The sequence below is a fragment of the Etheostoma spectabile genome, chromosome 11, assembly GCF_008692095.1.
Source record: "Etheostoma spectabile isolate EspeVRDwgs_2016 chromosome 11, UIUC_Espe_1.0, whole genome shotgun sequence".
NCBI classification, from domain to species: Eukaryota; Metazoa; Chordata; class Actinopteri; order Perciformes; family Percidae; genus Etheostoma; species Etheostoma spectabile.
Window position 1 is genome coordinate 1,652,501 of NC_045743.1, and position 17,367 is coordinate 1,669,867.

Below are 17,367 nucleotides of genomic sequence, written 5' to 3' on the forward strand. Positions count from 1 at the left end.
CAGATTAAAGTCTCAAATCTAATCATGTTCATGGCTTAAAGCGTCCCTCCATTGTCCTTAACACAAAGGAATTGGAGTTATGATCATTTTAGTGCCATGAAAGCAGTTTGTGACAAGTCTAGTCAGTCTCCTTTAACTGTTTCCTGTTAACGTCATGTCACACAGGTAAAGTTGAACACTACAGTTCCCCCCCCCCCACTGTGTGTTGACTGCAGAGTTTTTCAACCTTGTGTTCAGGACTTCATGTGGGGTCACACAGACCGGGCCATTGGACAGAACAGGTGTACTAATGTATGTTTGATCTAGCTGTAGGGCTGCAGTTATTTGCATTATTTGATTTATCTGATATAATCATATGATCTGATAATTGGTCTTAAATTCCAAGACCCTAAGAAGATTTTTTTAATGCTTCGTTTTGTTCGTCCAAACCCCAAAGTTATTTAATTAGCGATTATACAGAAAAGGGAAAAGTGACATTTGAGAAACTGGAAAAAGCAAATGTTTGGCAATTTAAAAAGAATTACTGTACGTTTGTAATTAGAACTCAGTTAAATAGGTTTGAAATATGTCACTATTCCTATATAATCCCACGACTCTATAAGGCAAAGATATGCCACTTTCAAGTTGCCATGATCACATGACATATCTCAAGCTGCTGGGGTCATGGCAATTTTGGGATAAAGGTTTGAAAACCCCGTTTACCTGACTCAACCATCTCGTCATGACACAGTTTTACCTTTTATAACACCTAGCGATGAGCTGTTGTGCCTTGGTATGTCATTACTGTTGTATTAAAACATACTGAAATATTTGCAACAATAGCATTGATCTCAGACAGACTAGACCGCCCTCTGTTGGCACTTATGAGACCAATCTACAGGCAATATAATTATTCCTCTGACAGTCCCTGGTTGCTGATATGTGATAACCTGATCCTTTTATGTTTGGGTGTTTATATTTATGAAGGCTTTTTCTTTAATGCACTTTATTATTCAGTAATAAAAAAAAAATTAATTATAACGACTGGTAAAACAAGTTACCCAGTCTTGTTCATTTACAATTTTTCATACCAGAAGGAACCTAGCTGACCAAAGCTGATTTCAGCAGGTTGAGACAACGCAGGTATCAAACCAAAACCAATATATAAGACTGATACTGTTTTGTTTACTATGAAGTAGCACTAATAAAGGTAGCAAATCACTGTGTTTTGGAGGGCAGGGCTGCTCAACTCCACACCAATACTCCTGTGTGCTGTTGGAGGATGCGGTTTCAGATGAACCCTTTCAAAATGAAAAAAAGAAAAAGAAAAAAAAGACAAAAACAAAGCCTGCTGAATTGCATTCAGTTTCTTTTCCTCATTTGCATTTGAAATACCTGATGTATTATTTCCGCAATGTAATATATTGTGAATTATATTAAAAGATTTTAAACACAACCTTGCTTGTGTTTTTCTGTGAAAAACGTTCATTTGTAAAGTTAGACGAAGCTGGAAAGGTAGAATGTAGAAATATATTTACATCATTTTAAGCATCTGTAAAGACAACTGATTCTAAGACTGGAATACATACACAAGTGAAATGCACTTAACAAAAAGCACATTATGGAAAGAGTAAACATGTTTTTTTTCTTTTTCTAGAACATACAACCCAGCTAACCCACTAAAGTCTAGAAGCATGGATGCCAACAATAGAAACAAACCTTCAAGACATGTTTGAAAAATGACATGTAGAAAAAAAGTAAACATTTCCCGTTCAGAACATGATATTCTGACTATTTCGTGTACACTCATGGATTTCCAGAGAAAGCTTAATCATCTGACAAACATTAAAATGTCTGACATTCTGCATTCATTGGCATTGCTCTGCAAGGTTACCTTGCTGTTGGAAACAAAAAAAAAATACACGAAAAAAGGAATCTTAGAGTAGCTTTATACCATGTGAAGTGCATTTCTTTGGCTCTATTGCTCCTGAAGCCTCATTTATAAAAATTAAAAAAAAAAAAAAAAAATCTAGGTATATGCAGGTTAGGGGATAATGATCAAAATCCAAAACAGAGGCTTTTCTTATGAAAGCCAGTAATGATGAAAATCTGGTAAGGATGCTGTAAAATGTACTTGGTTAGCATAATTTTGCATCAACTACTTCCTTTATAAATGAGGCTCCTGGATCTGTGAGGGTGCAATAACACAAGAGTCTTAAGAAATACTACCAGGCATACCTGGTGAACACATTTCACTTTTCTTTTTTTTGCAAATAAACACGAACAGAATTAAACATCAATAATGCAGTCTTATAATAACAGGTTGACTGTTGCAATTTAGACAGAACAGTTGCAAAACCAACTCAGTGAAACAATAACGATGAATAAGATGAAGCCGAGAACACAGATTTCCAAAAACAAACTGAACCTTCGGTTATGAATGAGGGCGTCAAACTCTGCCAGCGTCTCTGCCCCCCCTTTCTGGCACACTGCCATCCATCTAAAGCACCTCTCATGCATGCATTCGCACAAACACACTCATACCCAGGGGCACACCCTGTCCTCAGCTGGTGGAGCCTCAGGTAGATCCCTGGGTCTTGTCTTCCAGACGGGGTAAGGTGCAGCAGCCTCCGAGATCTACTTGTCCCCGCCAGTCTCGCCCTCCTTGGCCAGCCCGCGGATGGAAAGGTCGTAAACCACCTCCTCGATCTTCTTCACGTCGTACTTGAGGCCGTCGTAACGCTTCCGCAGCGGGTCGTTCTTCAGGTTGAGCAGGCGGAAGCCCGAGTCCAGCTCGTTGATGAAGTTGGAGATGCGGAGCGGCCGGGTGTAGTCTCCTGCTGTGACGCTGTTTACTGCCAACCGCGACTGGAGGAAGAAACAACAGTACAAATTAAACTCAGAGTTACTCAACTTACATGTACAAGGTTCCATTGATTATTAAGAAATAATTTTCATCTAAATCATTAACTATTATATCATAATGTTGTGGCACTGCCATTTTATTTTATTGGACTAGAAAGCTGTATAATGCACTATACACTGTGAGCTAACAGCAATCTTCAAGGTTCAGGTTGGTCAGTGAATTCATGCCATTTTCCGATTGGTTCATTTGTAGACTTATGCCTTGACAGCAGTCAAATTATGAGAGTTACGTCCTAAATTTCAGGAAGATAGGATTTTGACAAGGTCAAAGTTGTAAATCGGCCGCCGGTAGACATGTCTAAGACCAGTGTTTTGGATTGACAACCAAATATACAAAGTTTCTCTAATGATTGTCAACTTTAATTTGTTCAGTCCCAAAATTGCACAGCATATATGAAGAACTCAGGGAGAACTTGAATGTATCCTTCTGTCTGCCTTAGTATATTCTTGATGTAACACCATAACAAAAAAATGTCTTACCAGTTCACTGGCCATGATCAGCACACCTGCCAGGTAGTCCTCTACGTCCAGGTGAAAGCCTTTCTCTCGCACCACCTCAACTGTAGGGTGAAGAGGGCAGGGGAAAAAAACTAAACAGTAAAATGCATTCCTTGGTTGCTTAGTTACTCGTTAAAGACATGAACTGATACCTACTGCCGAGTATCTTGGCCACTTCCTCCCGAATCACAAGAGTTTCAGTCTCCAGGTAGACAACAAAGGCTGCTAAAAAAACCAGGCGCTGCAGCACAAACCGCCAGTGTTCATGGAACCTAAAGCGGGATCAAACAGGTCAGAGAATGAGAGATAAAACACTTTATTTGGCCTCAATAAGCCACTCAGTATGCTTTCAAGGGAGTTCTGGGTAGACACATACACACAATATGCAGAGTAACTTTGTATGAATGAACTATATGATAAGCCTTCCAATCACTACTCATGATTAAAGCTGCCAACTGCAACTTTTGTTAAAAGTGGCTCATACCTGTAATACTGCTCCGCAGGAAATTTTGTTTTGAGGTTGCAAATTTGTGTCCTGACTGTGCAGAACAACTCCCGTGCCTTTTCACATTTACTGGGAACTAAAAGGAGAAAAGGGGGAGGGGGGGGGGGGGGGGGTTAGGGATTCATTTTAAGATTTAAAAGTCTAAATTGGAGAGGCAAATCCTTCCATCAGTGCCAGTCAAAACAGTGTATACTGTGTAAATTGCTCACTTTCTTTGAATCCAGATGGTTGGTGGACACTTTGGAGTACTGTTAGTATTTCTCTGGCAGTCTGCTCCAATGTCTGGACCACCTTACGGATATCCTACAAAAAAAGTCCAAGTACAAGTGTGTTTTTTTTAATCCAATATATAACGTCTTTTCTATTACCAGACACGTGGACCATTGACACATTTTCTATAAAGTCCAAATCGGAGAGCTGGCTAGCTGTCTCGGAGAGCTGGCTAGCTGTCTCGGAGAGCTGGCTAGCTAGCTAGCTGTCTCGGAGAGCTAGCTAGCTGTCTCGGAGAGCTAGCTAGCTGTCTCGGAGAGCTAGCTAGCTGTCTCGGAGAGCTAGCTGGGTAGCTGTCTCGGAGAGCTAGCTAGCTGTCTCGGAGAGCTAGCTAGCTGGCTAGCTGTCTCGGAGAGCTAGCTAGCTGGCTAGCTGTCTCGGAGAGCTAGCTAGCTGGCTAGCTGTCTCGGAGAGCTAGCTACTACAGCGTGCAGCTCTGCAGCAGGCTGTCCGTGCTTACCTCTCTGACGTCCTGGTCGGCGCTCAGAAAGCCCTGGATATAACTGAACATCTCGGTGACAGACATGTCTGATTTCAGTCAAGCTATCCGGACGAGGATGATGATCCGTCTTGCAGCTAAGCTAATTCGTAAAACCATCAACGTGCACGAGGAGGACAACCGCCTGGAGAACGCTCCGCCTTTCTCTGTCCTCCCATAGTGGCCTCCGCGCTTCGTGTGGCGCGGGGAGATGACGTCATGATTTCTAACGTCATGTTGTTGTCTATGGTTGTCGTTTCTTAACAATCTATATATCCACTGTATAGTAAGGTTATTTTATTTATCTACTTATTTTATTATGCTGTTTTTTATTTAATTTTCTACTGATGCCAAAGTGTTCAATGAATGTTTAACATGTTTTGTAAAACTTAAGATGATAATAATAAAAAAAAAAAAATCTATGGTTGTCGCTCCATATTTTCTGCAATAAAAAAGTAAAGTAACAAATAGTGATGTTGATAATAATAATAATAATAATAATAATAATAATAACAACAATAATTACTTATTGTGAATTATTGTGAATTATTGTGAATGAGTATTAATTAAAAGGGTATGAATAGTAATAATAAATTATACTTACATATGTTTTTCCCTTCTTCAACACTGCCAAGAGCTGGCAACTGCAATAAAAATATTAAAAGGGGATTTTTAATTTATCTTCTACGGACTGTTTACAAAGACATCCCTAGGATACAGTATCTTACTTTAGTCTATTATCTCTATAACATACCGTCAATATAATTTCATCCAACATGTTCATTCGTTATTTTTTTTTTATTTCTGTCACTTGATTGTACGCTTGCATCACACAATTGTACACAAGCTGCATTATAAGACTGCTACTTTACATAATATCATTTTTTTCCGTTGTAAAAAGGTAAGAATGATAATCTAATTTAAAAGGCCAATGATTAGGAAACCGTAGTTTTTAGAATACGGGTCTTTCAGCAGGTTTGGGGTTTACCTCATGAACACAACGGCATTGTTTGTCGTTTGGAAATGTGATGACTGCGTGGTGGAGTACATGCTGCATCACCTCATTCACCCTGTTGATGGAGTTAAAGTAGCACACTTGTTAATGTTACCTTCATGTGTTGCTCGAATATATCCAAGGAACATCTAACGAGAAACAGTCACACTAGCAGCCCCATCCCATGGATACTTTAATGAGGCTTTTGTAAATTTTAACAAAGCTGGGAGCTTTTTATAACAGGAGAAGAAACATTTGGCAAACTCATTGGATGGTCAAATTCCCGAAGCTCTTTTTTCTTGTATTATGAAGGCTACTACTAGATAATATCACCTCAATGGTTTTTAACAGAGTTTTGTTCTTTTTTGTTTTATAATTACCATGTATCTACACTTGAGGGAAACAATTTGTATTCTTACTAGTGTCCTCGGCTATCCTTTGGCTCTAATAGCTCTCATCGCTATGAAGCTTTTCAGACACATTTAAAAAAAAAAAAAAAGATTTAATTTTAAAGCACCAAAAATAAAAAATAAAAACTTAATATAAGTAAAAACTAAATTAAATTAAAAAAAAAAAACTAAAAATACACAAGTCGGGTCAAAGAATTATTAACAGATGTTAAAAAAACTATATATCATATGTTTTTATTTACAAAGTAACATTTTGACTCATCTCATTATCAAAAAATATGTATTGACTTGCCTTGAGTATTTTTAATTATTATTTTGAAAATCAAAGTCAACCTGCCACATTCTGATTTAGGTCCACCACTCTCGCTCGTGTGCGCGCCACATTTAGTCTTCAGATTTCCGACTGCTCCGGAAGGCATCACGACGGAGCGCAGCTGACGCAGAGAGCAGAGTTTCAGTCGCCTGTTGCTCCAACTGGTTCACCAGACAGCGTATTCCGTGTGAGGAGTTAGAAAGCTGCTCATTCAGACTGTGCTCGTTCATGTAACTGTCTCATCTAACCCCGTGGCGTGTTTTTAAATTCCTCTGTCTTATTCGTTACCTCGGGACTTTGAGACAATGTAGCGGTGCTGTTCAGCTGACCCTTTGAGATGGAGAGAACCTCAGCAGAAGATGACTGCGTGGATTCAGGAGCCGAGACTGGAGGGTGGGTGAAAGCAGAAATCATACTGAGATATGACCGATCCTGAATATCATATTCATCAATTATAGACTTTCTTTTAATGAGCGAGTAGGAGTAGATTCAATTTAAATAATTTAGCAATCATTTTAAAAGGTCATTTAACTTTTTTGTTTACACAAATCCTCATTTCAAGCAGAGAATTATTGTTACGAGTAACGTTACTAAAACGTGTCTTGAGCATATCTTTATTAGAAAGTGTTTTGATGTAACGATATACCTAATTGAATCGAGTATGGTGAGAAAATATGTTACCAGAGCTATACCTATACCTATATACCTAGCACGACAACATTAAATCGACACAATTTTAAATGGAGTTTGGCTTGTTATCCATGCATCTCAACAGCGAAACCAGGTATAATCGAACAAAACAGAAACACAACCTAATGTAAATATAATTTAGGAAAAGTGACAGGTCGATCGTGCATTATAAATCTGATGAAGTGACGGTAGACATAAGGTTATTGATCAGTTGTCGATCACTGCAGGTCCAAAATCTTGTTATCATGTGTGGGCTATAGGCCACTTATGCTGATATTCCTGGACTCCACACCTGTGCCAATACTTTATTAAACAACTGATGAGGGCATATGAAGGAGGTGTGAGATACTAATTCTTTTGTAGAAAGTTAAGTCTTAATCACCAACTTAGTTGTTAATGAGTACAGCCACATTATCTTTGAAGCTTAATTCAAGAATGTTTTGACTACAGATAGTTAAATGAATGTATTCTTCTCTCTGTTTTCAGCCATTAGACAGAGATGTGCTTCAGTTTCTCATGCGGTATGTCTGTCTACTGCTGGATGTGGTGTTGTTGTAGTGAAGGATCTGTGTTTGTGTGTGTGTGTGTTTTAGAGGCAGATCCTAGATAACCCTTAACCTCTTTGAAGTCATCATCAAAAATCTGAATGACTCAGATCTGTTACAGCATGCAATCTTAAATATATACATATACTTCATAACATTGTGTGGTTTGAAACGTATAGAATCTTATTTGACCCATAAAATCAAAACATCAGATACAGTTATCTTTTAACATGTTTTTTGAGTATTAAAGTTATTATCATAACATGAAGTCAGCTATCAATATTAAGAAATGCTCGGATAATTCCTGTTGTTAATATCACATAGCAGTTCTTCTCTAGTTTTGAGGTTTTTCAGGCTTAAATATTGTAGCCTGTGCAGTCTTAGGGCCCCTATATATCTAATACTAAATAAAATATTATTTATTCATCAAGAAAAAAGTCTTAGTAATCGGCTTCCTTATGATGTAAATGTGCCAGATTCAGCCAAAAATCAAATTTTTCTTCCGCTGTCCCTGGGCAAGGTTGATGTTAAAAGTTGAAAACAACAATAATAGCAGGCCTCCATTGTTCTCTTTACTCTCATATTGAAAGTAAGTAAGCTTGAAAAGTCATCTGACGTCAGTACATCCAGGAGTCACCTGCGTCCATGCTATTTCATTAGCGGAACAACATAATGTGTGTGAGAGAGAATGTGTTTCATGGGAAAACGTAGCAGCAGAGAGCTCTGTGGGATGTGCTGATGTAAAAAGAAAATCATGGAGCGTCCAGCTGATAACCAGAGAGCCACCACCTCCATCAGGTCACATCCTCCACCTCTCCTGCCTCATTCCACTTCTTTCTCTTCACCTTAGACTTGTCTCTGCATCTCTCCTTCAGTCCCAAGTCACAGACTTCATAGAGACCGTATTGTACCTTAGAAACATAAGTAAACAATTATACACCTCCTTATAATTAAAGTGTGTTAGGGCCTGCAGCTCCGTTTTAGTGTCTTTTAGCTCATTGTTTTGGTTTTACAGGAAATTAACAGTTTGGTTCAGTCTCATCGACCTTGATTCCAGCTACATCACAGCAGGTAGCTGTTTCAAGCAAACACGCTGTGCTAAACCCCCAGTACGCTCTGCCTAGCACCTAACAGCAGCCAGACAAAGTTGAAAACTAGCTGGTGGACATAAGAGACCGATTTTCTCAGGAGTTGGTAGAGACCAAACCAGAGTTGAAAGGAAAGTGAAACATTCCAAATGAATGTTAATGTCCTCTAGATATGTAAATTGGCAAAAATGATAAATGCAGCATTTAGTTTTCCTGACTTGTGGTTGTGTTAATAATAATGACTGTCCCGATGGAAATAGCTTAACAGTGTTATAGTTTTATGGAGGACGTTGAACATCTAGGCGTTATTTCAAGAACTGTTGTTCACATTCCATCTCCTACCATTAGTCAGCAGTGGTTTCTTTAAACCATGACAAAAAAATCTTTCCCGAACATGACCAGACCTCAAATATAGAGGTGGCATTAATAACGCAATAACAGTAATGTTATTGCTTTAATGTTCTGTGTCTTTCTTTATCCATGCTCTTCATCTTTGTGTGTTCTTCTCCCTCCCTCCTTCCTTACATCCCCACCCAAATCAAATAACAGACAACCGAATCTGTTCGTACAAGCCCTTTAAGAGCCCATCAGGTCATTCTGCAGTCAGACCCAGTGTTCATGACCGCACCGCTGCCTGTCTTCACTTCACTTTGAGTTTATTTTTTTTGGACGGAGATGAAGCAAGGCAGCGTGGCCAGACTGGGAACTCCTGGCGAGATGCTAACTGGGGGAGTCCTGCCAAATACACACACCCAAGGGAGCCATTAAAACAGATCTGTAACTGCACACGCTACTACAGTCACCTCTACTCCAAAGAGTCATAAACATAAAAAAGTATTTATTCTACATTGTCATTTATTTCCGTGCACGCAGTCACAGGGTCACGTCTGTTAGTCCCACCCTGTGTTCCTCCAAAAAAGGAGGAACCGTCTGGTCATTTAGAATCTGCTCTGTATATTTGTCTTTTCTGTCACTCCCTACACCAACATTTCCCCCTCTGCAGTACCCCATCATCTTTTCTTCTTGCCTTTCTCTGCTCACCTCTACTACTCCTCATCCATTACTTTCTCTACACCACTAATGCCCCTGTTAGTTAGATTGATAACCTCCTGCTGCAGCAGGAAACAGACATGTTCCTCTGCTTCCTGCTGTCCTGTAGCTCCAGAGGCTTTATTAGTTTAGAGATGGAGTCACAGGGTGTGTGTGTGTGTGTGTGTGAACAGTTTTCACTGGTTGTCAGCTGACTCCCGTGGAACTAACAATCTCAGGTTCTGTGTGAGCTGAGGTTTCACAGACAGCTCAGGGAATTATAACGTGTGGGATGCAGGCTAGCTCCTGAGTCAGTCTTGTATGTGTATACTTCTTGTATGTTTAAAATCACAGATATTTATGTAATGACACGAAATGCCAGAATTTGTTCTCTAATCCTAGGAGATCAGACTAGCAGAAATCTAATTTAGTTTCCCTACACTGTTATCCCGAATTAGATGACTTCGGAAACCCGCTGCCTCAAACCGTCTAAGTTACATGAGGTGAAACTTATCAGGTCAAGTTGTATTTACACAGAGCTGTAAGTTGATGCAGTAGACTAGTTTACATTACTAGTCACTACTAAAAAACATTACAAAACATAAATTAGTTTTTGTTGTTGTCTAAAATAAGCATGTTAAATTTAAGCTTTAGTGCGTAACTTATTCTTATAAATGAACGTCGATAACATTCAAGCCATTGTCAATGAGTTGCTACAAAGCTAATTAAGACTATCAGCTCCACAAAACTCTCTCTGTATTTCTCAGTATGTCTATGTTCAGAAAGTGGTGTCGTCTGGCGACTTTCGGGCCCAGAAACTAGATTGAAGATAATTCCTCTTCTGAAGAGTCCGTCAGGTTTTGTTAATCGTCCATGTCACAATCGCCATAAAACCACAAACTGTTGTTTTTACGTTTCTGTTTGTGTTTGGATTAAACAAATTAATTAATTTATTAGTTAAATAGTGAGCTTTAGAGGTAATATTAGGTGTATGTTTGCCCTGTGGATGGAGCTAGGCAAATCACCCTCAGGCTGTAGCGCTCTGCATGCTGCATACACATATTTTCAGTAGAATGGGAAAAACTGAGCGATATCTCCAACTCAGTAGTAAAATGCTCATAAGCAGCATGACCACAGATTGATGCCAATCTTCTCAGCTAACTCTTGTTGTCTTTTCAAAAATGTTGAACTGTTTCTTTAGTATATATGTATATCTATATCATTGTATATATTATATTGTTGGATTATTATTTGTAATGAAGGATTTATCAAGTCACCATTACATTAATATGCATGAATGTGTAGGTAGCACTTTTGCTGGTTGGAATGGGGCTAATTCTAACTACTTTAGACGCCATTGGGCAGTTTATTCTTTAACAATGCCTAGTGATCATATTTAGGAAGAAGTATCTTCTAATCTTAATCAGCAAATTAACTAGTAGTTACGGCTGTCAAATAAATGTTAAAACGTAAAAACAACCTGATTTCCCTATGGAAAATAGTTGAATGCAGTAAGTGTAAAGGAGCATAACATAGAAATACTCAAAAAACCAACATGAAATGTCTATGTGCATTTTGGTGACCTTTCCAGATGGACCTCTCTTTCTGTTTAGCCAGCTGTCAGCACTTTATTTGAAATAGGACTGTTTCATCCTGTAAATTATGTGGATTGTACTTCATACTGTAATATAAACTCCTGTCTCCTCTCTCTGTTTCATGTCCTTATTTTCTCTCTTGCTCTCTGTCCACATTGCCTCTCTTGCTCTTCCCCCCCTTCTTTTCTGTCTTCCTCTGCAGGTCTGATTACAGTCCCTTGTCCTCAACCAGCAGTAAGTAAACCAATGGTGACGTAAAGCATTGTTAGCAGTGACTCAAACACACACAGCTCAGTTCCAGGACTTTAACACACTGACCAAATAAATCCACTCACGGTGGAGGATTGTGTTTGTGTGTGTTTACTGGTCCGTATGGCCTCCAGCACGGTTTAGGGAGGATTTGTTTGTATGGTAACAAAAAATTGCTTGAATGATTGTTGCTTTCTTCCTAGTTCCACCCTAGCGTACATTTACTGTGATGGTACATGCTAGACATTATGCACATTGGATATAGTAAACGGTTGACAATCACGCAATCAATTACATGACCATTTGTCTTGATGGAGCAATTAAAAATAAATAAATAAAGCTTTGGGAAGCATGTTCATTTCAAACAAAACTTCTTCTTAGTGTGCTTTTACAAATAAAAACAATCTTTTTACCTTATTTGCATTAGTTAAAGTTTTAGTGCGTAACGTTTTGATATTGATGAACGTCCGTTACATTCAAGCCATTGCCAAATGAGTTGACACAAAGCTCCACAAAACTCTCTCTGTATTTCTCAGTATGTCTCTGTCCAGAAGATTGGGTCGTCCGACAACGTTCGTGTGGAGAAAATCGATAGAAGATAATTACCTCTTCTGAAGAGTCCATCATGTTTATTTAATCCTCCTACAAGTAACTGTGTGGAGGAGGGATGGGGGTTGTGCGCAAGGCTTGCATCATGTGGACGTGCTGACACTTCAGTTGTCAGTACTCAGAATTCCTCTTGGGAGAGAAAGGAACTACGCACTGTAGCTTAAAAAAGGTTTTCCCCTAGTTCTTCATTCAGGCTGCATTTATACCAAATCAGGCCTTTTGACTAAAACACCAGTCCTCCCATTTATTTGAATGCGGGTCTTGGTTTTCGGCTTCTGCGATGGGGACCGAAGGGGATGCTGAAATAATACGCAGTGGCCCTGCAGGGAAAAATTGAAACACAACTATCGTTTGGAGAAAGATAACCCAACATTACGCTGCAATGGCCAATCACGTAACCGGCAATCAGACAAAACACAATAGAGACACAAAAGGGCCATTTAAGTGACCCTCTCACACCCCCGCACAATCCTTCACTAATCGACGCAACACCTGATTTGGTGTGAACGCAGATTAAGCTTCATACATAGACAGTTGCTTGAGATACACAATTCCCACAACCATTTCCTAGGAAAATATGATGAAAACCACAAACAAACGCCCATAACATCTGCATGCAGTCAATGCAACATATGGGGTACAAAGCATTTCTGTAGTGGCATTTTTAGATTACTGTGGGTTGCCACTCATAATCTATTGCAACAAATCATGAAATTTGTGACATGCTTAAGATAACTTTGATTTACTCGCAAAAAACGCTAAAAAGATTGGGCAAGAAACATGAGCAGTCAGACAGGTTGTTAAAAAACTCTCTAGGTTAGTCAAACTTATTTGGAAGAGAAAACAACGCAAACAGTGAAACTATTATCCATCACAGTTTACAGACCAACTTCTGATTTACTCTACTTACTTGTAGTTATTTTCCCAATAATCTGGTATGTGATTTTGACAATCTGGATAAACTCGTGTTGTGTCTGATCATCTGATACTCCATCTGACTTTTTAAAGAAGTTTATAATTTACAGATCTTAGAAATAACTTATAGAATGATTCATATGATAAAGGAATACAATATTATCATATTGAGTGAATTGACCCAAGTGTAATGTGTAATAAACTCGAGTTATACTTCATTTCACTTTTTCTGATAACTTCTGTGATGCTGATATGGATACCAAAATATGATATTGATCACATGTGCGGAAACAGTATGATATTGTTAGGCAGTTGAGTTACAGATCAGATACTAAATATTGTTTGCTGTTATAAGTGCCAACAGTGCTTGATCTACGAGGTTGCCACTTGCTGCTGAGTACTTTTGTACGTACAGTGAGTGTGTGTGTGTGTAGTTTTGTGTGAATGTGTGTATGATTGTGACGATCTGTTATGCAGAGGTTATGACTTCTCCCCAGTCTGATTGCCAGGTCACCGGGCCTTTCACAATGGGAGGATTATATCCAGTATTAGCCCATTAATCTGGTTCACAGGAAGCTGCGTTATCCCACCGGCACCACACCCGCACATCAGGAAGTGGAGGACCAACACACACACACACACACACACACACACACACACACACACACACACACACACACACACACACACACACACACACACGCACAGAGTGCCGAGCAGTGTCTGGTTTGGTCTTTCCCCTCATGTTTCCTTTGTCTTTACTGTATCAGATGATCTTCTGCCCACTATTGTCTCTGTCTCCTCTGGAGGTCAGGATGGGAACAAAACATGCATAGGCACATTGTCAGAAAACACAAGAACTTTAAATACAGTATATGGAAAAGTGTGACCACAATTAGAAAGACACTACTGGACCAGAATTGTTGGTGACATTGTTTTCTTTAGGAACTCACCATGCCTGTGCGTCACTGAGATGTATAGACTGAAAGTATATATGAAAGTAATATAATATTGTTAATAGAAAAAACTTACCAATTCCAATACTTGTTCATTTACTTCAAATAACAAGGCTCCTCAAATGTGTAAAGGGTGTGGTATGTTTAACTGCTAGTAAGGGATTCTCTCAGGGTTGACAACAGTGATCTCTGAAGTAGTTGAAAATCACAGGAAGGTCTTTGTCCAATACTGCCTATGAGTCTGAGAAAATTAGTTTATGAAAACCTACACATCCTACACACAGATAGAAGTGAAAAAGCAGCGTCAGCTTATTCATCCAACTGATGCCTACACTAATGATGAAAACAGAAAGGACAAAATAGATGAATGATTTTCCAGAGATGTGACAGGACAATATAGAGAAGTCATCTGTCTCAGCTCTGTGTGTGGTTGTCTTGTTTTTGTCCTCTGTGTGTGTAGTCATGCATGTCCGTGTGCCCTGAGGAGTTTATATGCACTTGCATGCAGCATCAGTCTCCCTTGTCTCCTGCCTCAACAGAAGTATATTTAGGTTCTGGTGGAGAGCGTACTCATATTTATACAGGTGGTCTTAACCCCTGACCTTTGACCTCAGCTTAGACAAGCCATAAGCCCCACTGTAGACAGACTTGTATCATGTTAAACCACCAACATCGGTTTGACTGAGGTTATACTCTAGGTCCCATGCAACAGACACTGGAGGAATTCAAATAGCTTGAAAATGAAACTATGTCAATATGTTGTGAGTTGTTTAGGACAGCGAGTCTATTACTGTTAACTTGTTCATTGTTCATGTAAAGCTTTTGTAGGCAGAGCAATATTGCTAAAACATTCAGAATATAAGCATAAAACATCTAAAATAAATAAAAGTTATTATCATGTCTACTCATAGACAGACAGCTGTTTCATACACTGAACAAATCCTGCTAGATTAAAAATGTAGTTTAGGATAAAACATCTCACTTAACAGTATAGTTTTTGCCATGTTGAAGACTGAAGCCAATTCTGGAACAAATGACAAATGATATATATACATACTGTACCACTGCCACCTTTGCATTAGAAATAAAAATAGCTAACCTTGAATTTACATGTATTCTTTAAAATGTTTCATGAATGCAAAGGCTTTTGCAATATTTTTTATCACTCAGTGTTAAGAAGTGGAGATTGCGGTTTCAAAATTTCATGCAACAGCAGTGACAGAAAAGAAAATGCTAAATGTAATCTGTGTTTTATGCTGTCAGCAGCTGGTGTGTGCAGCATCTTTTGATCGCTCAATAGAAGGTAAATAGGTTTAGATTCAAGAGACTTCAACTGAGCCCCACCCCACACACTTAATCACACAACATCACTTCATATTGGTCACAGCAGATGAGTGTCCATTCAGCGTGAGTGACCTTTGACCTTGCCTCCATTTGGTTTCTGCATGTGTGTGTGTGTGTGTGTGTGTGTGTGTGTGTGTGTGTGTGTGTGTGTGTGTGGTGTGTGTGTGGTGTGTGTGTGTGTGTGTACATATATGTAAGCCGGAGGGAGCCGGCTGTCAGAGTAATGAATGTTTTTGGGCCAAAAGAAGGTTTTTAAACTATGCATAGGTCAGACTGGTACAACACAAAGACGCCGGGCAGAGACGCGAATACAAATATACTACTACTACTATAACCGGGAATGCATGATTTGTCACACTTGAATATCTGGAAGAAATCTACTGTAGATGTATTTATTATACACAGATGTAGACACATGAAAGAGAGAGGAAATAGCCAGAAAGGGAAAAGAGAGAAAAACTTGGATGAAAGATGAAAAGAAAACATGAAAATTACTCTCCATAATAATTCTCCAATGTTTGCAGGTAATGGGAAGCAAAACAGAGACTGGATATATATCTTTCTAAGAAAGAAATTAAGAATGAAAGGAAGATTTCAAAACAGTGAGTAAAATAAATATGCATCAGAATATTGAGCAGTTCAGTGAGACTTTTATACCACAGAGGTCTAGACAGGATTGATAGTAGTCAAAAGCCGGGGAGTCACAAGTTGATGTCAGGGGTTTATATTTTCAGCCTGTCACCAGCAGATGTCTGCTCGCTGAGACACACACATATACGCATATGTGCTTTACTTCATCCACGCTTGCAAAAACGAACAATTATCTGCTGACAAAATCTGCCGATAATGAATTGACCTTGGGGACAAATGCACTTTATTTCCGGTGGATGCTTCACAATTAATGCCACCCTGTATATTCCCTGTCAAAACCCTCTTAAATTTAAAATGCAGCAGGAATTGTTTTTGGTTTGCATTAGCAGGAATTTACACAGCTCTGATACATTGTGGAAGAGTGAACAGTAAACAGGGAGCCTGATATCAATTAGATCAAATTCCAAACTGTAACATTGACTCTTTTGTGCTCTAGTAAGCAACTTGAGTCGCACAAAAAAGGCGGACTCTGCCAACTGCAATGAAAACCACTATACAGTATAAAGAAGTATACAGAATGTAAATACATGTAATGGCAATTGCTGAAAAACTGCGGGTCATAATAGTATCACTAATGGGGTCAGTCCAGTCCTCGGTTCTCGGTTGGTTACGGTTTGCTGCTGACCAACAGCATCAAAAAAGTTATTTTGGTAGTATAAGTCATCAGCGGTAACATAATTCATCTTTACCACATAGTCAAACACTTTGCTCGTCCACACCGCCTGTGCATCAAGTAATTCCCGTGGTCCTTCTATTATCTGGCTCAGGCAGGCAGTAGATTAGCAGAACCAGGAACATGTGTGTATGCAAGTTTAAAAAAAAAATCCTCTCTCCAACATTTATACATGAACGACTCTGTTGTATATCAGGCAGTGGATTAAGTACTTACTTGTGAAAGTGCAGGAGCCTGTCAAGTTATACTTTATTCCTTAAAATAATTCAAGCTCTGCTGTAGTTTTAAGTTGCACTCAGAACTGCTGAACATCATGCAGATGTGTAAAAGTCGTTGGTCAGACAGATGTATACATAGACAAGAAAGAAGAAAGAAAGGTGCTTTGGTTGCATTTTTACATTTTATGTTTTACTTTTGCTAATTTTAGTTTGACCCTGACCTCAAACATTTCTGCACATTACATTTTTTAAATTTAAGTTTAAAATATTTGATTATACTAGTACACGTTCATTTGATTTACATTCTACTTTTACATTTTTTAAGGAGCCGCAAGTCAACTATAGCTATGTGCTTTTGTTTGGAAAGAAGGGATATGCTATATGTATTTTTCGATCTCAAATTTTAATATCAGTACAGCTTTAGTTCTGCCTC

At 38.8% G+C, this 17,367-nt stretch overlaps 2 protein-coding genes across 9 annotated transcripts in view; one reads left to right on the forward strand and one right to left on the reverse strand.

Annotated features, from left to right (window-relative positions):
• Window positions 1-1,495: 1,495 nt before the first annotated feature.
• tsn (translin) lies at window positions 1,496-4,883 on the reverse strand. Its single transcript, XM_032529722.1, has 6 exons — window positions 4,638-4,883; window positions 4,117-4,210; window positions 3,887-3,983; window positions 3,559-3,674; window positions 3,385-3,464; window positions 1,496-2,847 (listed from the first exon to the last, which is right to left on the reverse strand). The coding sequence occupies exons 1-6, from the start codon at window positions 4,701-4,703 to the stop codon at window positions 2,617-2,619; spliced, it is 684 nt and encodes a 227-aa protein (XP_032385613.1). The 5' UTR covers window positions 4,704-4,883; the 3' UTR covers window positions 1,496-2,616.
• Window positions 4,884-6,500: 1,617 nt separating this feature from the next.
• The window catches only part of fam124a (family with sequence similarity 124 member A), a 30,908-nt gene continuing 20,041 nt past the window's right edge, over window positions 6,501-17,367 (forward strand). For 6 of the 8 annotated variants that reach the window (XR_004334136.1, XM_032529947.1, XM_032529950.1 and 3 more), the window contains exons 1-2: window positions 6,501-6,765; window positions 11,522-11,553. Coding sequence is in view for 7 of the 8 variants with exons in the window: in XM_032529947.1 (XP_032385838.1) it covers window positions 6,710-6,765; window positions 11,522-11,553 (88 nt within the window). In the remaining variant the exon portion in view is untranslated. Of the gene's footprint in view, window positions 6,766-7,548; window positions 7,584-11,521; window positions 11,554-17,367 lie in introns of all 8 variants that reach the window. The other 2 variants (XM_032529953.1, XM_032529954.1) reach the window with 1 other exon arrangement.